Genomic DNA, 25,610 nt, shown 5'->3' with positions numbered 1-25,610 from the left:
CCAATTCCGTGGGGGCAGGACAGCCCGGTCATGGGCACCTGGACAAGGTGGCTGCTGTGCAGGTGACAGTCCCCTCGCAGCCCAGCTCTGCAGGGGTCTGTGCCCGTCCCCCCTCAGCTATGGGGGAGCCCATGGGGCCCCCATGCAGCCGCAGCAAAGCAGGGGGACATTGAGTGCCAAGGACCAGGGATGTGCTCCCGCCATCCTCCCCACCGCAGGATCACTGCAGGCACAGCAAAGACCCCGGCATGGGGACGTTGTTATGGTAACTGTAATATCTTGCAATTCCACTGATTAAAGCAGGAATTGGAAAGCCAGGCCCGGAGCAGGGCCAGATGGAGACCTGATTCCCTAATGGCCACCGTCTCAGCCTGGCCGTAATCCCCAGCACATGGCCAGGCACCGGCACCAGCACCGTCCCGCGGTGCCAGCCCATGCTTCAAGAAGAGCACCGCACCGATTGCACTGGCTGCATGCCCACGGTATGGCTGCTCTGCTGCGGGCTCAAGAGGTGTCAGGGGCCCACAGCCCAAATGGAGCGTTGCCAGAGCATCCTGGGATGGATGGGATGCTGCAGGCAGTGATGCAGCCTGTGACCTCAACAGAGACCCCTGTCCCCTCGCCATCCCTGCCGCTGGAGCTGCTGGCAGCCCTGGCCGCCCCCTCGCTGGCTGCCAGCTCTCGCCGTTCAGAGCTCGGTTTATTTTCTGGCCAGGCTCTCAGAGAATCGCCAGCCATTCTGCAGCTAATCCCATCTCCATTCAAAATGACAGCCAGAAATAGGAGCCACATAGAATCATCGAATCATTTCAGTTGGAAGAGAACCTCAGGATCATCGAATGCAGCCATAACCCACCCCTGGCACTACCCCATGTCCCTGAGAACCTCATCTCCGCGTCTGTTCAACCCCTCCAGGGATGGTGACTCCACCACTGCCCTGGGCAGCCTGTTCCAATGCCCGACAGCCCTTTCCGGGAAGAATCTTTTTCTAATATCCAATGTGAACCTTCCCTGGTGCTGGAGGCAGAGGTGCTGGCTCCATGGGACCAGTGACCACCGCTTCTTGCAAGGACGGGAACAGCCAGCGGTTGGTGCGGTGCTGGCTGCTGGGATGCATGTCCCCCATCCCACCTCGGGCAGGACAGTCACACACGCTGCCGGGCACATGGATGCTGGGCTGAGACCCCACCAAGCTCAGCTTGGCTGCTCCTTGGAAAGGGCTTTGGCATCTTCCCCATGGAACCTCCTGCCGCGCACCGGCACCGCTCAGCCCTGCACGCTGCTCACCAACAGGCAGACGGGTGCCTGTGGTTTAATGAGCACAGAGCTGGTGCCCCATACCTGATGTTGTCAATGAGGTGCTGGTGGGACTCCTGGGTGAGGACCATGCAGAGGGCATAGGCCAAGTACTCCACCTTGCGCTCTGCCGCGTACTGCTTCAGGATGGTGAACACCTTCTCCTTCACCTCGGGCTGGTCACTGAGGATGTCATCCACCTGCAGCGAGGAGCCAGGACAGAGGAGGGAAGGGCCATTGAGTTAACTGTGTGTGTGTGGAAATGTGTCCGTCCCATTGCAGGACCTGGTCAACCAGTAAGGAAGGAACCCACATAGGAAGGAAAGAGAAATTTCATTCATCAGCCCATACACATAGCAATGCTGGGGCTTCACACATGTCCCCAGTATCACTGTTAGAACTGTTGCACTGGCAGCAGCGCTATGACAGCAAACCCTGGAACTCCACCAGGTGACAAGTGTCCCTGCAAGAGCTGGTATGGCTGGGGGAACCCGGTGCATCAGCCTGGTGTCCTCTAGAGGACACTGCGATGGGCTTTTGGAGCTGTTTGAGCCCCCAGTCACTGCGGGATCCTGCTGGGCAGCTCTGCCTGGCCCTGAGCTCTTGGGGCTGCGGGGAAGCAGGGGAAGGGGGCATGGACATGAGTCCTGGAAACAGCATCTGCAGCCCCCAGCCATCCTCTCCATCTGTGGCAGCCTTGACAGGCAGACTAATTAGCTAATTACCAGCCAGCCAATTACCCTGCATGGGACCCTCCTTATTAGCTGCTGCCCAGGCCAGGGGCTGTCCCTTGTTGTGGGGGTCCCTGGGTGCTGCTGTCTTGTCTGCAGCTGGGCTGGGTGCAGCAAATACACATGGGATGCACAAAACTCCTTGTGACCACCTTGCAGTCCCTGTGCACGGTGAGTTTCCCTGTGAGGTGATGGATTTGTGCTGGCAGTAGCTTTAAGTGCTTCCCTCCAGCTCTACAAGCACAGGGGGGAGCAGCAGCAGCGAGGGGAGCAGAGTGGAGCCCCTGGCCCTTGCGCTGGCTGGAGAGACCCTGCCCAGCCAAGGGGCAAAGCTGTTTGCTCCAGGTGCTTGTCCCCCTTGGCAGCTCCTGGGGGAGCCCTTGCTGGCACAGAGACCCCTGGCAGCACCCCCCAGGTGCTGCTGGCTTGCACAGCTACTACACAAGTGCTGCAGAGGCTCCCGGCAGCACCAGCGCTTCAAGGTTATTGAATCTGGGGCAGCCCCGGCAGCTGCATCCCCCGGGCAAACAAGTGTGTTTTCAGTCCCAAGGTCCAGCACGGGAATGACAGAGCACATGGTGTTCCTGCTGGGATGAATCCCAGGATGCTGCCGTGACATTTTTGCCTGGGCTGAGACTGAAGGGCTTGGTGGGTGGGAATGGGGGGGCGGGGGGAAAGGATGTTGGCACCCTTCATGTCAGTGCAGTCCTCAACAGGTCCCTGAGTGTGTAGGGGACAAGAGGAGATGTTGACCTGGAACCAAGAACCTGAGCCCCTCTAGTACTTGGGGATGTCCCCAGGCTGCTGTCACAGCTCCAACCTTGGCCCCATGGCCACCAAGTCCATCTGCCAGGCAAGTGTGATTCAAACAGGGGCTTTGCCAAATGAATGAAGGTGGGAAAAGCCTCTGGATCTCAGGCTTGCAAGTGACCTGTGGGCAGCGGCGGCATGAAATGCCAAACCCCCGGCACCCTCCAACCTTCCCTTGTGACAGGTGGCAGGAGTGTCTGGGTGCTTGCAGTGCTGGCAGGACCAGAGCTGAGCTCCCAGGTAAATGAGGGGGTAAAGCACCCCACAAGGCTTTATTTTCTGCATCATGTAAAAAAATGGAGCCACTTAAAACATCTGTGCCACTAACTCCCTTTAGAGAGGCATTTACCAGCCAAGCTGTGCTCCTGCAAACCTGCGTCCGGCCAGGACTGTCACCAGCGGCTGTGCTGGGCAGGGAAGGGACGTGGCAGAGGTCCTGAGGGCACTCAGAGCATCATGACCACTTCAAAAGTGCTCTCCTGTGATCATCCAGGAAATGTTCCCATGGTTTAATGGGACTTCATGAGATGGAGGCAGCGTGGAACAACCTCTCATCTTCTTGTTAATCTCCTGTAATCAGCAGGTATCTGTTTCGTGTGTGGTGCTCTGCCTTATGAATCCAAACCTCAATGTGTATTTGTGAATCTTTAATGCAAAGGCTGGCTGGGGGGATTTGGCTGATATCCATGAATCTCTTTATGAATATCTCGTTTCTTTATCAGCTCGGGATCAAAAAAACCCCACAAGCCTGGTTATTTTCATAACAGTATTTTAAAGGGCTACTTTGAAATGGAAATTAGAAAGATTAAAAAAACAACCATGATCAAATTTATAATTAGCACGAGGTGATGTGTTTAGTAAACTACCCACTAGGCAGCCTTCAGGAACACAATGGAGATGTAATCACATCAATGTTTTCCATTTGCAGAGAAATAAGGGCTCAAAGGTCTGTGGGATGATGTGCTCAAACTTGGAAGGGACGTCCAGACATGCAGGAGGTAGGGATCTGCCCCCGTGGGTTTCCACATGTGCTTGTAGTGCAAGGGAATTAGTACTTCGGCTCATCCCCTATCTTTGCAGCACCGTCTATCCCAGTAACCATCAGACTTTTCCTGGGCACTAAGCCCTGCAGCTGCACCCCAGCCCGCTGACCAAGCCAGGAGCATCCCCCCCATCCCACAGTGCTGCAAACATGGCAAACTGCTAGGTGCAGGGGGTGCCCAGAGCCCCGCACGCCCACCCCATGCCCCAGTCTTACCTTTTTGCTGAATTCCTGCGCTTTCTGCTTCCTCTCCTGCCGCACGGCCTCGGCGCTGGGGAGGGGGTCCTGTGGGCCCACCCCCCGCTGCGGCCGCAGCAGCCCCAGCCGCAGGGCCTGCCCGTGGCAGGACCCTCCCAGCAGAGCCACTGCCTCCTGCCCCGTCACCGGCGTCCCGTTGACCTCCAGCACCAAATCCCCCGGCTCCATCCCGCAGGCAGCGGCTGGCGAGCCCGGGCTGACACTGGCCACTCGCGGGGGGCTGCCGCTGGCCAGCTGGAAGCCGAAGCATCCCCGGGGAGCGGGGGGGATGTCGAGGTGCCGCAGGCGGGAGACCACCCCGATGCTGGGGGGCACGTTGGCGCAGCGGCGGGCCAGCCCCTGCAGCGCCTCGCAGCCCAGCGCGGTGACCGGCTGCCCCTCGATCTCCAGCACCTCGTCCCCCGGCCGCAGCCCCGCGGCTGCCGCGCTGCTGCCCTCCTGCACCCAGACGACATAGCATGGACCCGTCCCACTTATCTGGAAGCCGAAAGACTCGGGCCAGCCCTGGTTGGTTGCCGGCATGGCTGCAACTGGAAAAGAAGAAGGAAAAAAGAAGGAATTGTGGTGGGTTTTCCATTCTTAGTGTCAGCTCCTGTAGATGCCATGCGGATCTTATCTGGTGTAGGGGGTCTAGGTTGTGCTGCACCCCTCCACCATGGGAGGAAATGCCCCAATAGAGACACTTTTCCTCTATATTTCCCTAAAAAATAGCTTTTATTCCTCTACCAGCAGGCCGCTGGCAGTGCCAGCGCCATTAGCAGTGAGCAAGCTGAGGTGGCCAGAGAGGTCGGGGCTGCAGCCAGTGCTGGGACCGTGGCCTCGCACAGCTCTGTCCCCTCCTGCCAATCCCCAACCCCCCCTCCTGCCTGCTTAAGCACCTGCTTGAATTGCTTTGTCTAGAAAAATGCTGATTTCATTTCCCTGGCATGTCACATTAATGAACAGATCATCCAATGACTTAACACAGCTTTATTTTAACCAGCTCTTCTCAATACTCAATATTTTAGCAGCTTGCAAAATGACTGCAGATCCACTCGAATTTGCCAGATCCCCTCAGCTCTACTGGGAACATTCCTTCTGCCCTCCCTGTCCTGTCCTCTGTATTATCACAGCCTCCTGAAATGCAAAGATGAGGATTTTCACAAGGACACATCTGTAGTTCACTTGAAGGCTCGGAACCGGCTCCACGACTGCTCAAGGAGAAATGAAGCACATCATCCCTAAACATCTGCTAAAGTCGTCTTGGCCCAAGGTAAATTGGAGCAGCTGATCCATGCAGCTCCCTTGGATGCCCCTTCATCACCCCCAATGTGTGTTTGCATTATCCACTGACACTTGCTAAATTAATCTGTGTGTAGATTTTCTCTTCATTTGGTCTCAGCTGTCTGTGAAGATGCTTTTTACTCCCCTGTTTATTCCATCTGTGCTACTTAGCGCACATTAAGTATTTACAAAAATGCAACGTAGACTATTTTACCTGGGCAAATTACCTTACGGAGACTATAAGGAATCAGAATCGCTCAGAAAAAACATCCTCACAAACACACCTTGAGTCAAAATCTTGGTCAAAATTCAGTAGCACTGAAAACCTTTTTAATATCCTATTACAGGCCAGAGAGATTACAAGAACTCTTCTCATGTTCATTTTCAGCAGAGATAAGACGGCCCAGCTTGCTCTGAGAGCAGATTCATGAGGATGGGCTGGGAAAACAGCATTACCGCAGCAATCTGTCTTAATAACCCGAGCCTGCTCTGCTGCTGCAAACAGCTACCAAGGCTGCATCACAGAGAGCGCTACGAGTGCTGCCTTCATAAGGAAATATTAAAAAGGACCAAACAATGCGCTGTAACTAACACTACAAGTGTAATAATCTTGTCCTCCTTTGTACAGCAGTGCTGATTAAAATGCTACATTAAAATGAGCTATTATTGTTATTACTTAAAGAGGAGACAAAGCCGTTGCCCATGTTAACAGGTACAGACGTCAAGGACCGGAGGGGAAGCGTGAGGGTGAAGCACAGGGTGAGCCTGGCAGCAGCGGGATGGAATTCATGGGCGAGCGGATGCCAGAGCATCCCTGGAGCTGTGGCACTGGGAAGGCTCCAGCAAGAGCCCAGTAAGCACTGGGACAGCCCCGGCACCGCTGAGCTCCACAGCAAAGCCCGGCAGAGCTGTGGTCAGCGCCTGTGGAAGCTGCGTCGCCCCTTCCACCTCGCGCTCCCGGCTCAAGCACTTACAGAAATCCACAGCCATCCCGGCAGGCACTCACGAGGACAGGTCTGTTCTGCCACGGGCTCAAAGCCTTCCCGGTTCTCCTCCATCACACCTGGAAGCACGTCCCACCTCCCCACCGGGTTCTTGGGGGCATCTCCCCGGCTCCCCCGTCCTCACCACAGCCCCCAGGGTGCTGGCGGCACCTGGTGTGGGGCAGGTGAAACAGCGGTGGTGCCGTGGGCAGGGGATGGCTGCACCGTCCCTGGTTCTCACTCCAGCCTTGTGCCCTTCCAGCTGCTCCAAGTCAGCACCAGGCACGCGGGAAGGTCTTTCTTGCCTTTTCCTTTCCTAATTAACTTTATTTCCATCGCAGAGGGACACATGGACAGACCAACAGCCACACTTGCCCTGGCTGAGTGTGGTGCTGAACTGAGCCTGCAGATCTGGGGGGAATTAGGAGCTGGAAGGAGGTAAAACAGATTAGTGCTGCGGAGGGAAATCCCTTATCGCACAGGGAAAGGTGAAGAGATGGTGCTTTGCTCAGTAAGCGCCGCTCCCAAATGACAGCTGGGTGTGTGGAGACCTCGCTGGCACCACCGCTGGAGACTTGGTTGAGAAACCAGAGATTTTGGGAGTATGTGTCTGCCAAACAACAGGGGGTTTGCTGCAGGGATTTGGGTGCCAGGAGCGACTCTGTGGGTGCCAGGAGAGCTCTACCCAGCCAAGGGAGGAGGATTCTTGCAGCGGGGGCAGTGGAGGGTGTTTCACAGCAGAGACCCCCACACTGCCACCAGCTGCTCGTTAAGCTGCTATTTGTGATTTTCTCCTCTGCTTCCTCAGCACTCAGGGATGCCGGGGCTTAGCATGCTAAGAGGTTTTAGGGTATTATACATCCTGCTGTGGCCCCACGCAGAGAGCTCGTCCTCCCGCGGCACCGCGCAGGCTGAGCCGCAAGCAGCATTGGGCTGGGGGGAAACACTGTCCCCGGCAAACCTGGGAGATGTGAGGTGGGATGGGGTGGAGCCTTAGGAAGAAAAGCTGCAGGGGGTGCTGTGCCTGCCCACAATGTGGTGGAGAGTCGTGAGGGTCTTGCTCTTGCTCGTGCCCTTGCTGACCCAGCGTTCGCGTTGCGGGGAGCACACACAGCCCTCCCGTGCTGACACAGACAGGCGTGCACCTTCCTGCACAATGTCAGGGCATCTTCTCTGCTGTTCACTGCCCGAACAGGCATGCAAAACTGTGACGGATATTCTTCTTTCAGCAAGTCAAGTAAGTGGTTCCTTTCCCTTCATTTTTAAGTGACTCAAGTACTTTAAAACACCGACAGTGAACTTTAATCCCTGCAAGAAATTAGTAGTGGGATTCCAAGCTAATGAAAAGATTGTTTCCTTGCAGATCTTCTGCTAGACTGTGATCAGACAAGACATGTCGCCCATTTGCACAGCACTTGGATTGAATCAGCTTCATTTCTCTCAAACTCAGCCTCCTATTAAAGTATTTGCCGTCTGGTTTGTCCTTGAGCACCCAGAGCCTCCAAGGCCACCAGGAGCGGATGGAGCTCAGCACCGGTGCCCGGTTCAACGGCACTTGCTGCAGCTTCTGCCAGTAGCGCCGGCAGCTCCACGCCGTGCACAGGGTCCGCGGCACAAACTCTGCCCACGGAAAAACAAACCACCTCACACCCATGGCTTCTTCTTTGCTGCCAAACTCACCATGTTACATCTGATGTCTATAGCTCTACCTGGAGCAGGACAGAAATTGTGCTGTTTCAATAGGAAGGGAAAAAATGGCTTTTCCACAACATGCTTTGTGCTGCGCTCTGGACAGCTGTGCCCCAGCGATATTCTGGCTGCATTTCTCGCTCCCAGGTTGAGGTTTGGTGTGCTGTGGGCTGAGAACATGCCAGGAAAAACAAGGTCCCTGTCCTGAAACCCAACCTCGACTCCTGCCGCCGCATCTCCTGACCACGCCAAATACTTTCCTCTTGGTGCCAAAGTGCCCCGAGCATCCTTGGAGGACTTACCTGTGGTGTGTGCGATCCAGCCAGCGGCAGCCGAGCTGGCAAAACCATCACCGCAGGTTCAGAGCGTTCGGATCGGTTACCTGGAGGCAGCAACCACCTGAGTTTCTATGGCAAACTCTACCCAGGCACCGTAACCCAATCAGCCGCTCATTAGCAGCGCTGCGGGGAGCATTTGACACCACCACGCATGGAACCGCCACAGCACCCGTGGCTCCGGCGGCTCCGGCACCCCAGCCAGGGCTGGGATCCCAAACTCACCCATTTTACAGCTCAGGGAATGCGATGGGCAAGAGGTGGCTCCCTGGGAAAAGGGAACGTAACGCCCAGAGCTGCTGCAGAACACAAAGGGATTGGGCTTCAGAGATTTCACCAAAGGCAACAAAGCTGGAGAAGCTGTTGCAGATTCCCAAGAATGGCACAAGATGCGCCGTGGCAGCGTTAACGAGGAACTGCTGGAAACGAGAGAACAGCTCGTGAACTGCCCGCAGACGGTACCGACCGCTTTGGACTGCCACACAGCGCTGGGATTTAAAATAATGATTTAACTTTTATTTTTACTGCTTTAACCTTCGTTTTCTGCCGTAGAAGAAGGAAGATGGCCGGAACGAACGGCTCTCCCGGCCGCCCCAGCTCCTTCGGGAGGCCACGGCTGTTGGAGCCGCTTCCCGGTGTGTGAGCGCCTGGCAGCCCCGGCACCTGCTTCCGGCAGCCGGGGGAAGCGCCCGATCCCCGGGGCCGCTGGGCCCGGGCGGGAGAGGCACCGTCCTTGGCAAGGGCCCTTCGGGCCGCGCTGTGCAGAGAGACCCGCGGGCGGCTCCCGCGGTTCTCCCGGTGTCCGTACGGGGCCGAGGGGCCGCTGCTTCCGGGTGGCGCCAGGCGCTTCCGCCGCCGCAGATCGCCGAGCGACCGGGGCGGGGCTCGGCGATCGATTAGCCGGGCTCGGGGCGGTGGTGAGCGTGACCCCTGCTGGTGGGGTGGGGGCAGCTCCCGGCGCGGCTGAGGGGACAACCCCTGCTCCCCCCGCCGCGTCTCGGTCCCTCTGTGTCCCTGTTCCCCGGTGTCCCTTGGGTCTGACGCCCCGCAGGCCCCGACTGCGTCCCCAGGTCCCCTCACTCTCCTGCTGCCGGAGGGCCGAGCGGCCTGTGGCCCGGCAGCGGCCGGCCCGCGGTGCGCGGGTTCGCGCCCGGGTTGTCCCAGCGCGGAGCCCCTTGGCGCGGCGGCACTCGGCTGCTCCGGCTGCTCCGCCCTCAGGGCGCTGGGCCGTGCAGAAATACACAACAAATAGAAACAAATCCCGGGGGAGGGTGGCGTTGCGGGCCAGGCCGGGGCCGTGCGGGGCACTGACCGGGGGTTCTGTGCGTTGCAGGGCAAGGATGGACTTTCTGACGCTGTTCTCGGTTTACTTGGGTTTGGTTCTCGCCGCTCTCGCCCTGCTCTGCGCCTGCTCGGGAGGGAAGGGCCGTGTCCTCAGCAGCGGTGCCAGCGGTGCAGGCCAGGTGAGGAGCCACGGGCAGCGAGTGCTGAGGGCTCTGCCTGCTGCACCTGCTCAGTTCATGGATTTCTCCTCTAAAAAACTTCTAGTGTATGTGGTTACAGTGATAGAGTCGTACAATCATTTCAGCTGGAAGACACCCTTGGGATCATCGGGTCCAACCATAACCTAACCCAACTCTAGTACTAACCCACGTCCCTAAGAACCTCTAAACACCTTTTAAACCCCTCCAGGGATGGTGACTCCAGCACTGCCCTGGGCAGCCTGTTCCAATGCCCCACAGCCCTTTGGGGAAGAAATTGTTCCCCAGATCCAACCTCAACCTCCCCTGGTGCAACTTGAGGCCGTTTCCTCTGTTCCTGGCGCTTGTTCCTGGGGAGCAGAGCCCGACCCCCCCTGGCTCCAAGCTCCTTTCAGGCAGTTCAGAGATCAGAAGGTCTCCCCTCAGCTCCTGTTCTCCAGCTGAACCCCCCAGGTCCCTCAGCCGCTCCCATCACGCTTGTGCTCCAGCCCCTCACCAGGTTCATCACTCTCTGTCCATGATGACGTGGTGTATTCTGTATTTCATCATATTTTGACACATCTTGGATAACTGCTCATTGGGATTAGAAACAAATATTCTTCCTGTGAAAGCAGGTGGTAAAAAACTCATTTACGTCTCCCAGCTCCTGCTCCTGCCTGTGCTGGTGCAGCTGCAGCCACCACAGGGTCATGGTGGCGATGGAACTTCTCGCGATGCTCAAAGTACATTGTTCAGTGGCACCACAGCACACCAGCTTTGAGAAATTTAATAATAGTGAGGCCCCAAGTGTTTGCAGTTTTATGGCATTTGCTGCTTTCATGAAGAGGAAGAAAGAGGGGAGAGGTTTGCGGATGAAAATAGGGAGAGAATTATAACTGATAGCAAATGTTTTTGGGGAAGCTCTTTAATGTGAGTCTGTAATAATGCTGCAGGCAGTTGTTTCCTAAGAAAGAGGGAGGAATGAAGAGCTTTAAAAGAGGATTAAGAGTTGGCATTTTATTGTAAAAACAGGGAATTAATTGAAAAGGCACTAGCTTATTTTTCTGTCTGTTTGGCTGTGCTTGAATGAAGAAGTTAAAAAAAAGGTGTAGCATTCTTGGAAGGGAAAGAATACAAATTACGATTTACACTGTAAATAATATTTAATGCTGTTTACATGAGTCTAAACGGACTTTCATTTTTATTACTAGTATTTTGTTTTCATTTTGCTTTATGTAGACATGCAGATCACTGCACAGAGAAATTTTTTATTTTCCCACATTTCTTAATAGCTGCTTCTATGAAACGTGTAACAATCACCAATTAAAATACTGCGGTGATGTAGAGTCAGTGTCTGGAGAAGTGTAATCGATGCTAGTACACATGAAATAAATATAGGTAGTCCTAAATAGTTTCTCTAGACACTGTATTTTAAATTCACTTCTGACTGTAACTAATGAATCATATAAGCTTGGAAGTGTGAAATTGTTTGACTGCGCTCCTGTAAGATCCTTTAAAGTATTTATTGTGAGCAATAGGAAATTATGAATTTGCACAGAGCACAACTGTTCCTGGTGCTCTGCACCCCTGCTCTGGTGTCCATGCTGCCAGCGGTTCGGTTGTGTTGTGTTCATTGTACAGGTCTCATTCTCGTTAACATACAGTTAATTTAAATCTGAATTTTGCAATTGCACACAGGTTGCTGTTCTGTCTGGTTTTGTGTTCCCTGCTGCGGTGCGCAGCCTCTTTCTAAAAAAACCTGTCACTTGAACTGCTGCTAGGCGGCACACCAGTGAAAAGAAAATTATTTAGCGTCTTCTCAGCTCTACATATGCTTTTTGCCTTCCGGTCTTTCACATCTGAGACAAGAAGCTCTCACTGCATATTTTCTTTCTGTTAGCTAGAAATAGGCTCAGCTGCTCGAGTTCTGCTGCGAGAATGGAGCCGCGTGTCACCATAGAGACCTGTCCCCTCCCGACCTGCAGTGTTCGACAGTCCCATGCTCACCGGCCGCTGCTCAGGATTCCGGGGATGGGCAGTTTTTGCCTTGGTTGTACCTTGCTGTGTTTGAAAGGGCAGTGGGACAGGCCTGGAGTTGTCAGACTGGCTCATAGGGATAGCTGAAGAAACCGGATTTTGGGATTTTGGTGGGATGTGTTTGGTTTTTGGTTGGGTTGTAGGTTTTTTTCTTTTTTGCCTTTTTCTGGAGGACAGCAGGCTTTATCCCTTTGCTTATCTCTGCTTACATCTGTCAGATGTTCTGATGAAGCATATTGTAGTTCAGGAATTGCTCAGTTCTATCCCCTGCTCAACCAGTTACCCAGTCTATAACCCGATATAAGCTCCTTATAACTTTCACACATTAACCCAGATACATTTGTTTGTGCCTGTTGGGCTCCCAAGAATGTGGAACCTCCCTCCCATTTTGAAAACCTTCTTAGGAGCTCAGATGCCCCTGCAAACAGGTGTCGGCCCCAGTGACATGGCTACAGATACAGAACTGAGGGATTAGGGGACTTGTGTTTTTATTTGAACTCTTCCCCAGGCAGAAGCTGCGTGCAGTTCAGATAACACAGTGTTTTCATTTGCTTCAGGTGTTGTCCCTTGTAATCCCCACACGCCTCCAGAGGGTGACACAGAGGGCACTGCACAGGCTCTTCCACACCAGGTATTGCGCTTTTTTTTTGTGCTTCTGACATTAGTTTTCACTTGTATGTCTGGTTACTGTCGGTGACCTCCTGCCACCGTCGGAGCTTTCAGTGTTATCCTTTGATATTCTGTCTTGGTGAGGGTGCTTGTCAGGGATTAGAGATTCCCTTTAAGGTTTGCCACGCTGTTGTCTTCCTGTTCCTTGCTTATTGTTTAGAAGATGGTACCCTGAAATATTTGAACATATTGCTGAGAAAAAGATAATGTGTCTCAGTAGTTTCCGGTGTGACAGATGTAGGTCACACTGGTGGGAGATTGTATCCACAAGAGAATTACAGCCGACTCTCTGGCAGCTGCAGATTGAGTTTTGACATTTATTTAGAACTCCTGGTAAAGGTCCAGTGAATGGATGTTCAACACAAAGGCCTGAAGTGAGTGAACGCTGCACTCCAACGCGTGGCTGATCTGAGGATCTTTGCCGGGCTGCCAAAAGCTGTTGCTCAGTGTGACACATGCCAAACAAACTGGATGCCACACGGTTGTGCCGCTGGCCTCACAGAAGCCACAGTCTGCAGTAGGTTGGAACAAGTGTTCACCAGTGCTGATCTCCTGCTGTGCTTATTTCATGAGCCTGCTTGTATTATTATAGTTGTTTTTAAGATTACCTTTTACTGGGTTTCCTTTGCTTTCAGAGCAGCACAGTATGTGTCTTCTGGCAGAAGGTTTTGTGGCATATTTTGTCAGCACCAAGGGTGCTTTGTGCTTTACTGTGCTGTTGGAAGAAAAAAATCCAAATGACGTGACAATACTGGAAGTGAATTTAGCTGGCATATTTAAAGTAATGTATGTGGGAAGAAAAAGAAGCCCTTGGATGGAGAAAACACTATTAATATGCAATCCATGCTGGCCTGAAAACCTAAAAGAGGTGTCTCCTTGCGTTTGGAAAGTCTTTGCTGATCACCTCCGAGCGTACTTGACCTGCTAATCAGGATGCCGAGTATTAAATAGACTGTCCTCTTTCTGTTCCAGAAGCTGCTTGTTTGTTGTGCTGCACGTGGCCTTGCAGGCCGCGGTGTTCGGGGAATACACCTGGGAGGTGTTTGTGTACTGCTGGGAGCTGCAGTTCCCGCTCCTGCTGCTCCTCCTGCCCTACGTGCTGCTGGCCGGGAGCGCGGGCGGCTTCCTGCTCTGCTCCCGCACCGACCCGGGTAAGCTCCTGCTGCTTAGCAGCTGCAGCTGCTGGAAAACAGAATCTAAAAAATGTTACAAACATCTTAACTTTGACTTATATCTCTTGTTTATTTCACAGGTATAATAACAAAATCAAACCATGCATCCTTGGTTAAGATGTATGCATATGATGGTGTGTTATTCCAGAAGGGCGTCACATGTCCTACGTGCAACATGGAGAAGCCAGCCAGATCGAAACATTGCAGTAAGGATCTTAACTGCCTTGAGAAGCGTAACTCTAAGCCTTTCCCAGAGTAATTCTCCATCAATAACTACAGTTCACACAACATCTGTTCTCTTCTCCAGCTTGATGTACATGGGACTGTGTTTTACTGGGGTCCCAGCTCACAGTGGCCCTTTGCCCATCCATGGAACTGTTTTGCTGCTATTTCTTCTCACAGAAATGACGGTTCCGAGGGTATCATTTGGGGTCAGAACAGGCAAGCTTTGGAGCATCTCAAAGTTAAATGAAAAATGATCACCTGTCAAGACCTGAATTCAAGATTTTGGGTTTCTCTTGCAGAATTTTCTGTTATCATCTAAAATAAAGCTGGGAGCTACAAGCTCTACCTATTATATGCTTTACTAGGCAGTACTGTCGGAGAAACTAAAGTCTTTGAGCCGCAGCTTGGTGAAGAAGAGGAAGTGAGATACATGTCTTTGGTTTTATTTTGTGATATGCAATTTAAATTAATGCATTTGCTTAAAAAGCTATAAGCTAAATCATTCCCAGATTTTTTTCACATGAAAAAATATCCCAAACTGTTTAAAAATCAAATTGGTTCATTGAAAACCCAAATAACCGAACCGTCTTGTCCCTCCCTCCTCGCCAGGTCTCTGCAGCGCGTGTGTGCATCGGTTCGATCACCACTGCGTGTGGGTCAACAACTGCGTGGGCGCCCTGACCGCGCGCTATTTCCTGCTGTACCTGTGCACGCTGGCAGGCGCAGCCGCCGCCATCGCCGCCGTCACAGCCGCGTTGCTCACCCGAGTGGTCCGGCTCTCAGGGGTGATGCACGGGAGCTACATCGACGAGCAGGGACAGGAGCGCGCTGTGGACATTCTCTTCCTCGTTCAGGTAAGTTAGTGCTTCGGGTTATTTGCTTATAAAAAGGTTTATCTCAGCCTTTGCTTTCAGGAATCTTGCAAGCTCACCGGTTCTCACAGGCATGGTGTGGATGGACTGCAGGTTCTTTACCAACTTTACACAGCTGGTTAAGTTTAGAAAACTGCCATTGCAGAATATTTAAAAACATGGATTTTCCCACTCTCCCATCCTTTGGATTTCTGTCTTCCTGCTGCTGTCACTCAGCAGATCTGGTTCATAACGACTGGCTTTACACTCCAGTGACCAGCTACTGTAGTCAGGTTTGAAGAACACGTATCTGGAGATGTAAAAGCAGGACCCTACTACCCTGGAATTTAAGTACGTGAATATTCATTTTCTGTGAATGCAAAGGGTGACTTTGTGTCAAGCACTTGAGTCACTTGCGTTTCAATCCCCTCCTCCCTTTCTGTAGCAGGGTAGTGAGGTGATCAGTAGTAAACGCTTTATCTTTTGCTCAGCCAAGACAACAGATGTTTCAGCCTTGGACTTTTCTAAAAGGATCTTGGTCAGGCAATGTTTGTGTTTCAGAACCGTTACCACCCCCTAGGACTGGAATTTAACTCAGAAAAGAGCTGCTGAGCTGTATCATGTCAGCAAAACCTGACGTACCAGATTGTAGCCTCTTCATTTGGCAGTTTGTTTTCAGATCATCTGCATTAATTATTCTTTTAATTAGAAAAAAAAAAAAAAAAACAAGCAAAATATTCAAAGATAGATGGGTATAGAAAATACTCCCACATACTAGCAAGGCTTGTGAGGAAATCCATTTCTGGAGATCTGCATGTTCCACTCCAAGGGCTGTGCCCGCGGTTCTGGAGCTGCACGGTAATGTGTGTTTCAGCTGGCGCGTTGCAGGGCTCACATGGCACCGTGTGATTTAGCGCTCCAGCTTTTTAATGAAGTTATTATTCTATTTCTTTGCAGCACCTTTTCTTGACTTTTCCCAGGATTGTCTTCATGCTGGGGTTTGTTACTCTTCTCACGCTCGTACTGGGTGCGTATTGCTGCTTCAGTCTGTACTTGGCCTTCACCAACCAGACGTCCAACGAGTGGTATAAATCCCGAAGATATGGGTGTTCCCACCATCGGGCCTTGCAGCCTCATGACAGACAAGTTGGCTACAAAAATATTTATTCTAAAGGAGTCTGGATGAATTTAAAGGAAATCTTTAAGCCTCCTACAGTGTTGGAAAGACAGAAGAAAACATGAAGGTATTATTCTTTATCTGTGCATTTTTAAACTTTTTGTAAGACTATTTCAGCGGTGGCTTTGATGCCCCAAACAACTTTTGTAAAAAGAACACTGTCTTTCAATTAACTAATTGGAAACTGTGTTTTCATTAAGCCAACCAGTCTTGAGAACATCTAGTTTTTCTGAGTTTAGATAAACACAACTGGTACCAGTTGTGACAGTGGCCCCTGGGTCCTTTCAGACCCCATGGCGGTACTGAGGGAAGCTGGACGAGGGATCGGTTCAGTATGGAACACATACACAAGGAACTTCTTTATTCTTACTGCTCCGTGTATGCCACATTATACCACTGTGTAACAGGGAAGCTGAGTTCTGTTCACAGCGGGAGGCTCAGCCACAAGACTTGTGTTTGTTTGGGGAAAAACAGCGTGTTTGACTCACCCAGTAAGGGTTTCTTAAACACAAGCCTTGTTCTCCTTCCAGAAATTCTTCTGTTTGAGTGATAATAGAGCAGAACTTGGGAAAATATAGTAAGAACTTTAAATAACTTTATTTTTAAAAATGTATTTATTTACATGCCAAATCTGTACAATATGCAATTAAAAATCCATATATAGTTAAAAAAAAAAATCCTATACAGTATGGCTTTACACACCAACAGACCAGCTCTCTGAGCGGCCTGTGTGACGTTGTGAGGGTACAGCAATGCATTCTGTCAGAGACCAGTACATAAGGCTGCGTGTCCAGGATATAAAATAAAGTAAAAAAAAAAAATACTGCAGTACCATGCCTTAGGAGGACTAAAGTAGTGAGGTTAAAGGCATGAGAGTGGGAGGGGTGGTGACTGCTCCCCACAACTCCTTAGGTTTGGTTTGGTTGGTTTTAAATGCATATGATGGAGTCTCTTCTGAGACCCTACACACTTGCTCCACTTTCTGAATCCTTTTAAATGCCAGAATACTCTGGCCTGTGGGCAGAGGTAAATGCTTCACAAAGGATCTTCCTTTATTTGAGGCAGCTGTACAAAATACTGTCACTATGGGGTGTCGGTCACTTCCAGAGGTGTTTAACCACTGTTGTGTCCGTTTTAAACAGCAACATCTCGGGGCTGTACTGTCCTGTGAAGCCACTTACCTACAGAAGCATTCTCATTCTCTCCCTTGCTCTCTGAACAATTATAGCGGCAAACTTAGGGCTGGTCAAACTCCCCAAACTGGAGAAAACCAGTGAGGGTTACATGAACATCTGTCGCTGGCCACATGGGGTTACACAATGACAGTCTGGACTTCCACCTCCCCCTCCTGGGAAGAGATCACAAACTCTCCCGCATGTTCCATTATCTCAATGTCCTCGGACGCCACCATCGTCACAGTTGCTTCTTCAGTCTGGATGCCGCCCTCGGTGGTCAGCACCGCTCCCTCCCCGATGGCAGACGCCAGCGTCATCGCCACCTGCTCCGTGAGGCTCTCGGGGGTGGCGATAGTGATGGTGTCCCCAGCATCCGTGGGGACTTCAGAGTCTTCTGCCACGGTGACATTCTGGACAATGATCTGGTGACCAGAGTTTGCTTGATTTACTATTTGTTGCACGACCTTCATGATGTGGCTGTCAACCTACATGAGGAGAAATGAGGCCATGTTGTTTCTCAGTGTCTTGTACTCTGTCAGAAGTACAGACACTTCTCGTCCCTGTCAATGTGTGATGACCAGGAGGGCAGCACAACAAGAACCATTTCATTCCAGTTTCCTCCAGCTGTTCACTGGAGTTCTCACTGCCCCAAGAACAGTGACTTCGAACAGGTCACATGAAGATGTTTTGTCAGCAGGGAACTTCCTACAGAACATCAAAGTGCTGTTGACAGAAAAACCCTACCAATGCACATCCAAGCACTTCAACTGGCTGAGCCAAGTCTTAGCAGGACTTAGTTTACTTAGCGTGACTTTTAGACACTAGAAGTGATTCATTTCCTCTAGTCCCCAAAATAATAGCTTATGTGGCTGCTTTACCTCATGTCTTGTTCCCTCTATGATTTCAGTAGCTTCACTTGTCTCCATATCTTCAGTAGCAGTCTTGAAAGACAAAATACAATTATTCCATTTTTAGATTATTACCAAGATATAAGACACTAAGATAGTTTACAAAAGTCTTTCTGTTTCCCCCATGATGCAGTAGCTACTCTAAAGACAAGTGCTCCTTGAACTTCCCTCCAAATCCCATTATCGAGAGCTACTTAAAAGTGATGTGAAGTGCTCACAAGTGACTGAAAGAACATCCTCTCTCAGCAGGACTTGGCCAACTGGCGGATTTTTCTCCCATTGGAGAAAAATGGTGGCAGCACTAAAGGGTCGCAAGAAATGAACTGTGTTGTTCTGCACAGATGAGTACTGGCTCTTTGACACAAGGGGGAGAAAGGAAAAATGCAGAATTCATTGCTTTTGGCAGCCACAGCCCGTTAACAACAGCAGATATTATTTTGGACAAAACAAGCAAAATAGAACTGGGAGGAAAGAGCAGATAAAAGTTGAGGGAAAGCTGAAGCAAGTTTGTGAGGACATAAAATCTGTCGTGGTCAGTTCTCAGTCAGTCTGCCCTGCGTTCTCATTTTCCTGCCTACGTTATTTGCAGAAGGTGAAGCAGGCGCCCAGCGCTCCTGGCAAACAAGATTAATCCGATTTATTCCTAGGGCTGCGTGAGCAGGGATAGCATCAGATCCTATTTTACCTTCTCCCAAAAGCCCAGAGGAGGAACACGCACAACTGCAGTTTTTACTGACAAAACAGGGAGCTGGGTTGGGCCCAAGGAGGCTGTTTGCCCACCTCACCTCGATGATGTACTCCTGCGTGTCCGCCACCACCGAGGAGAACTCCACCAGCACCGTGTGAGGATCTTCAGAAATGACTGTTGCAGCCAGGTTGTCGGCTGACTGACTTTCCTCGGACACTATCACTTCTTCCACCTCTTTCAAAGCAAGGAGACAGCCACCTGAATGGGATTCCAAAAATGCCAGAAAAATGGTGTTTGTTATAACCATCTCAAGTGCAGGAGTACCAGGAGAAAACCGCACAGCACAAACGAAACCCCTTTAACAGGACAGCACCAAGAAGGGACCAACAGCCACACAACAGGCTCTCATCCCCCAAAACGGGCCAAAGACCGGCTGAGAAGGGGCCTGCGTGACTGCAAACAGAACTGAGCCTGGAGCAGAGCAACGCTCCAGGACCGTTCAAAAAAACCACACAAGTGAATTCAGATGCATAAAGCCATACAGGATTTCAAAAGCCATATATGAAGAACATACAGTAAGACTTCGGGTGTACTTTAAGTCATATATATTTTCTGCTTATGCGTTACATTTCAGGAAACTCTTTTTTTCCTTCAGTAAACTTGCCCTTTACAATCTCGAAGCATCATCATCACTACCTGAAGAAGTTTGAAAATCCGTGCTTAGGAGCTAAAGGAGCAGCAGGTCCAGTAAAACTAATCCGATCAAACAAGATTATCTGTGAGAACTTACTCTATTTAAAACGTTTTCCTCGCACAACATCCACACTTTGTGTTTTTACAAGATTTCATAAAACCCCCAAATTAGTACAAATTTAATGCAAAAAAAACTCCATTGGCAAGTTTAACCATAACAACATGCGCCACATTTTAAGTTTTTGAGTCTTCTCACCTCTTCCCCGACACAGAAATCAAGCTCTCTCCAGGATTACTTTGTGAAAACGTTAACTTTCTCCCTCTCTGTGTATAGCTGTGGAATGGAACCGCTTCACAATTTGGGGCAGACTCTGGTACGGTGTGGGATTCATCCTCCCCACCTCAGGGCAGCAGAGAGCACTTAAGCCAGAGACTGGCACAGAGAGCACAGCACTCCTGCAGTTAATTCTTAATACAAACTCTGGTTTGCTTACCTTCCTCTTTATTTAGATGATCTAGACTCTATATTAGAACCGGTTTATGGCTGTTTGTTCAGTATGGGTTTCGGTCAGAAAGATCACAACAAAATATTCATTAATCAAGATGAAAACAAATATAATTCACCTCCTTCTGACACAGCTGAGTTGCAGATGGACAAGTGGCCTTGGACAAAGGTCGTCAGACCCACTCTGAAAATCCACTGCCATTCAGCCAAAAAGCAGCTTGTCCAGCCCAAATCCTACAACAATGCGGACAAGCTTTGCCACCTCACCTTTGGTTTTTAGGTGCCTGTTGAGGGTGCCGTGCTCCGCAAACCCGCGCCCACACTTGTAACACTTGAAAGGCTTTTCCCCGGTGTGGTGGCGGATGTGGCGCACCAGCGAGCCCTTCTCGCGAAAGCCCCGGCTGCAGTACTGGCAGACATACGGCTTGTCCTCCAAATGCGTGCGGAAATGAACCTGCTGGGCGTTCTGTACAGAGAGAGGCAAGAGAGGGGCAGCTGAAGGGAAGGACAAACTCAAGCAGGCAGTATTTTAGCTTCCAGGGTAAAAGTCAACATCTCTGAAGATTTCTGCTCACATAAAACATGATAAATACTTGGGTTTATTATTTTTATGTAAATTTTCCACACACGAAGGAACAGTTTCTTTACAAATGTGAGGGTTTTATTAAGACTGTCCCTCTTTTCCTCGCTAAAACAAAAGCTCCTTCTGGAGCTTCTGCTCTCACAAGAGGCAGGTGAGCTGGTGTCTGTTCTTTGTTTGTTCTCCTCCCAAACCCTGGCTCTGGAAAGGAAAATCTGCAGGCAAAAGCCTGATGTGAGGGAGACCCACCTTTGTCTTGTACCGCTTGCCACACTTGGGGCAGGAATACGGCCGCTCATCAGAATGCACCCTGCGATGCCCCTTCACGTGTGCAATGGTCTTGTAGAGCTTGCCGCACTCTCCGCAGCGGAAACGCCGCTCGTTCACATGCACTTCTTGGTGCTTTTTCAGCAGATAACCCTTAGTGAACTCTTTGCCGCACTCCTCGCACTTAAAAGGCTTGTAATCTAAAGAGAGAGAAAGAGAACGCATGGCTGATACAGGACAAGGAGCAGTGGCAGGTATCTAGTACACAGTGTAACAAAATTCTTACCTAAAAATTAACCCAGAGAAGGAGGGAAATTATATTTTCAACAGCATGTATGAGCTTGTCTCACTCACAAGTTAATTCTGCTCAAATGTTGCTCTTATGGCCTTTGCTGCCTCTCAAGCAGCAGTTCCAGCCTATTGACTTGTTCTGCCTCACTAACCTTTTTATCGGCCTTGTCACAAAATTCCACTTTCAAGGATCCAGTGCAGGCCCTGAAACACGGAAACTTTTCCTTTCCTTAATATTTATTTCGCTCAACCAAAGTCAACCTTTACCTGCATGTGTGTTAAGCATCAATTAATTCTGTGTGGCTAATGGCCACATAAAGGCAAGGAATGTGAAACAAAAAACAAGCTGTACTATGCTTAGAATGCTAGTCAGACAGGGCGCATTTTAGACAACAGCATAAGCAGTAAAACTTTACCTAAATGACCTTTGATGTGTGTTTCGAGGGAAGTAGCTTCGCTGAAGGCTTCATTACAGTGAGGGCAAACGTAACTTTTGTACCCGTTTGTTCTTTCCGCATCTGTCTATCAGAAAGAAGATGGTAAAATGTAAGTGTGTTTATATTAGTGCGGACAGTAGATGTTGCTAACCAAATTCCCAATTAAATACTGCAGCTTTGACAGGAAAGAGGTCTGTACTGTTAACAGGCAAGAGCACGTGTGCACACTAACACTACACATAAAGCATGCATGAAAAACAGAACTTTAAAAATGGACACAAAGACCCGGGCACAGGGAGACATGTGCTGAGGATAACGTGCGGGGTGGTGAGGCTAATGCTGCCATCCACAACCATGTGCAGGCACACAAGATTAGTGAAAAGAATTAATCTATTGATGGAATACAAACATACAGACTCTGCTTGTTGCGCTTTGACGCACTGTTCCCCACACGGCTCCTCTTCTGCTTCCACCACTTCGTTTTCCAGCTCCTCGGCAGCAGCTGCAGCAGGCTCGTCGGCCTTGGACGCCTCCTCCATCGCCACTCGCTCTATCACGATCCCTGAATTCCTCATGGCCTGGCGCAGCAGGTTCTCACTGTTCACCTCTCCCTCACACAGCAGCTCCTCAGGATGCGACTGCCGAAGGAATGAACAGTCCAGCCATTGGAACAGCAAATAACACAGTCAGCCTTTTTTTATAGCAACGCCGCTACAACATTTTTCTTTCTGGGGTGTCTGATGCTGCGATATGGGGTGAAAGATCAACAAGGGAATGGTTTTGCAGTGGGAAGGAAGACGAGGTGAACAGCCACAGGTCAGAGCAGAGTTTGCCTTTTATGTTCTCAGATAAAAAAGCAGATAATTAACCATTTACTTCCACCAGACAGATTTATTCTAAATACTTCAAGACTTCCTTGCGTAAAACGTGTGAAGAGTATTTAAGAGAAATGACACTCACATCTTGGTCCAGGGATTTTGCATCGACAATAGGAAGTTCCTGCATTTGGACGTGGACTTCGTGAAGAACGTTGCCTTTTGCATCTGTCACGAGATGAATCACGGGCGAGGTCTCGATGGATTCACTTGCTATCGATGAAACTGTGTCTGTGGTCGAATTACAGGATCCTTCAAGAAAAGGAGCAGAATGAACCACCTGGTTACTGCCACCCCTTCTCAAACGTTCTTCACAGCCAGCACCTGGCTACATGCGCTCCAGGTTAATAGTTTAGCTCTATAAATTACTTTTTCTTGTATTAAAGACAGAAACTGAATAGCACAGCAATATTTCTTTCATAACTGAGAAAGAATTATAGTTCAAGTGCCAGGAGCATGCTTGGTTTTACCAGATGCAAGGCGGGGACCGACAGCATCACTGACCTGTTGGCAAATCATCTTTATTGACTACAATCTCTTTGTTCACGTTGAAGCGAATTTTTTCAGTACAAGGTGTCAGAGATTTCAGGTGCCGAGTCAAAGCTCCAGATTCCCGGAAGCTTTTCCCACATTTCTTGCACTTGTAAGGTCTTTCATCTGGAAACGCCAAGAATCAAACCAACAGCGTTAAAGGGACCACGGGCAGCGTTAGCTCTGTGTGACAGCGAGAGGAACGCTCCCCGCTTTCCACAGCCCCAGACTGGGCTCATCTTGGGACCCTCCGCTGCCTCCACGCACCCCAAACATGGGGAGCTCAGCTCAGCAGATAGAAACCAGCAGGAAATCCCATGGGAAGGGAAGGTGGGAAAGAAACCACAGGCAGCACACACCAGCAACAAGGAACATTTGGAGAACTGTCTTACCAGTATGACGCCGATGGTGTCGGATCAGAGAGCCTTTTGTCCTGAAGGAAGTCCCGCAGAGTTTGCATTCGTAGTCCTTTCTGCTGCTGTGAGTGATCATGTGAGCTTTGAGGATGCTGGCCTACGGAAAAAAATTCATTTCAAAAGATGTCAAACCCTTGTGGAACATTTCAGTGGTAAAGAACAACAATGCTCCTTCTGAAAGAAGACCTTTCCTTTCAGAAGTGTAGCACGCAGTAGAGAAGCTCGTTGTTATCAACTCCTGAGGTGTCTTAGTTAACAGCAAACAAAATAATTCACTACCCCAAACACAGCAGAAGAGACACTTACTGTTTTAAATGTCTTCTGGCATAATTCACATACATATCGCCCTTCTTTGTTAACCAGCAGCTTAACCTTGATCAGTTCCGTGGAAATATCCTGCTCCTCATCGTCAGGCGTGCCCTGCTCTTCAGTGATTTCCCCATCGATGTGACCGTTTGGGTTTTCAAAGACGTGGTCTCCTGCAACTACGACTTCTTTGATGTGCCCGCTGCCTGGGAAAAGGAAAGGAAGTTTTGTTCTTTACAGAACAGCTTCACATGACTAGAGCAAGTGACTGTCTCAGCACGTCACGCAGTAGGGAGGAGAAACAGTTACTTTAAACCTGGTCTTTGCACAGTTCTCATTAGCGCAGCAGAAATATGAAAACGGACACTTCGGGAATGGAGTTTTAAATCTAATTTGTGTTAATGTGGAGAGAATTGCCAAGCTGGCCTGGGGACTGTCCCAGCGCCTAGGGAACGCTCAGTGCCAGGTCCCAGTGCTCAGCAGCCCTGAGGTGTCACGTACCAGCGACACCCCAGATCAAAACAGAGGGGACACTGGGGGAGTGAACTAGTCCAGCCCCACAGGGGCACTGGGGGGGTCTCGCTGCTCACCTACGATGGCTGAGGCACTGCTGATCTCTTCTGCTATGGAAGACGCTTCCACAACTATATGAGCAACAGTTATCGACTCCTCGACAGATGGAATGACCTGCCGTAACAGATAACACGTTGGCAGAAAGGTTTTAGTACCTTTAAAAACACTGGATTCCATTCTCTCCCCTCCAACCCAACAGACCGTTGCATCCTAATTATTTTGAGCCGCGGCTTGAGGAGAAGCCTGCTGTCACCTTTTGGACTTCTCGGCTGAGGAGCGCTGCTGACGCCGCAGCCAGAGCTTCTGGAGCTCGCTGGCAGACCTTCTGTAACTTGTGTTGCACAAACTCTTCCAGGGATGTGAACTCTGCCTGGCAGCGCCCGCACTTGTGCACGTCATCTTCATCTGCCACGAAACGGGGACGCGGCGTTAGGAGAACGCGGCACCCACAACGAGCTGCGTTTACACCCAAAACTTGCGTTCCGTGTGTCCCCGGGAGCTCCGCGCCAGGGGTGGGACCGGGGGGGAAGGACCCGGGGGACGAATCCGTTACCGAGGCGGCTTTTCGCTCCTGCAACGCGGCGGTTTCTGGAGCGGGGCGGGACGATCGGCCCGGGGCTCCGCTCCCGCAGCCCGGAGGAGGGAGGGGGCGCAGAGGGGCCCGGAGACCCCGGTGCCAGCGACCTCCCCGGCCCCCGCTGACAGAACCGGCCCGGCCAGGGCCCCCTCACCCCTCAGGGACCGGTTCCGTCCCTCGGCCGGGCCCCCTCAGGCGCCTCCGCGGGCCCCCCCGTGCCCCGCTCTCCCCTCGGCTCCAGCCGGGGCCCTGTCGCGGCGGCACCACCCGCCCCGCGGCCGGTACCTTCCTCGCTGAAGGGCGCCGGGAGGCTGAGGAAGGCGGCGGGGCCGGCGGGGGTGGCGGCAGCACCGGAGCCCGCGGCCGCCGCCTCCCCAGGCTCCTCGGCCGCGGCTGCCGTAAGCCCCGCCGGCCCCGCGCTCGTTGCCATCGCGGCCTCCATGTCGCAACGAGCCGCACCGCCAAGATGGCGGCTTTACGGCCGTGTCGTCATAACAACGGGCCGCGTGCCGCGAGACGGGCAGCCGCTGGGGCTCGGCGGGGAACGCGGCCGCCGCGCAGGGGTTCCGGGACCACGCGCGGCCCGGGCGGCGTTGGGAGGCGCAGTCCCGGTGATCTCTGACCCCCTGCCCGGACGGGCCGGAGCCTAACGGGTTACCTAACGAGCCCCCGGGGCGGCTGGACGGCCAATGGGTCGCGGAGCGCCTGGGGTGACCGCGCGCTTCTGGCCAATGGCAGCGCGCGGGGGGCGGGCCGGTGAGGCTGGCGACCAACGAGAGCGGAGGGAGCC

At 51.4% G+C, this 25,610-nt stretch overlaps 3 protein-coding genes across 8 annotated transcripts in view; 1 reads left to right on the top strand and 2 right to left on the bottom strand.

The window, feature by feature from the left end:
* Positions 1-4,659, bottom strand: part of GRID2IP (Grid2 interacting protein) — a gene marked incomplete at both ends in the record, with an annotated part of 32,152 nt that extends 27,493 nt beyond the window's left edge. The window contains 2 exons of the mRNA XM_082064252.1: positions 1,342-1,496; positions 4,096-4,659. Of these exons, the coding sequence (XP_081920378.1) occupies positions 1,342-1,496; positions 4,096-4,659 (719 nt within the window). The remainder of the gene's footprint in view (positions 1-1,341; positions 1,497-4,095) is intronic.
* Positions 4,660-8,947: 4,288 nt separating this feature from the next.
* On the top strand, positions 8,948-16,458 carry ZDHHC4 (zDHHC palmitoyltransferase 4). Of its 6 annotated transcripts, none has more exons than XM_082064369.1 (7): positions 8,948-9,321; positions 9,741-9,870; positions 12,462-12,535; positions 13,546-13,724; positions 13,826-13,951; positions 14,580-14,824; positions 15,779-16,458. In XM_082064369.1, the coding sequence occupies exons 2-7, from the start codon at positions 9,748-9,750 to the stop codon at positions 16,061-16,063; spliced, it is 1,032 nt and encodes a 343-aa protein (XP_081920495.1). In that variant the 5' UTR covers positions 8,948-9,321; positions 9,741-9,747; the 3' UTR covers positions 16,064-16,458. The 6 variants fall into 6 exon arrangements, with proteins under 6 accessions (XP_081920495.1, XP_081920493.1, XP_081920496.1 ...); XM_082064367.1 differs by having other exon boundaries at positions 8,948-9,324; XM_082064370.1 differs by having other exon boundaries at positions 8,948-9,324; positions 13,826-14,000; positions 15,802-16,458.
* A 121-nt stretch (positions 16,459-16,579) lies between these two features.
* Positions 16,580-25,312, bottom strand: E4F1 (E4F transcription factor 1). The gene is made up of 14 exons (XM_082064366.1): positions 25,106-25,312; positions 24,497-24,648; positions 24,261-24,357; positions 23,671-23,876; positions 23,341-23,461; positions 22,922-23,074; positions 22,503-22,669; positions 21,956-22,180; positions 21,522-21,627; positions 20,797-21,014; positions 20,235-20,433; positions 18,867-19,027; positions 18,052-18,114; positions 16,580-17,658 (listed from the first exon to the last, which is right to left on the bottom strand). Exons 1-14 carry the CDS (start codon positions 25,260-25,262, stop codon positions 17,311-17,313), a joined length of 2,373 nt encoding a protein of 790 aa, XP_081920492.1. The 5' UTR covers positions 25,263-25,312; the 3' UTR covers positions 16,580-17,310.
* Between the last annotated feature and the right edge of the window lie 298 nt (positions 25,313-25,610).

This window comes from Streptopelia decaocto (assembly GCF_964273445.1).
Source record: "Streptopelia decaocto genome assembly, chromosome: 13".
Lineage (NCBI taxonomy): Eukaryota > Metazoa > Chordata > Aves > Columbiformes > Columbidae > Streptopelia > Streptopelia decaocto.
This window is presented reverse-complemented; position numbering and strand designations above follow the sequence as displayed.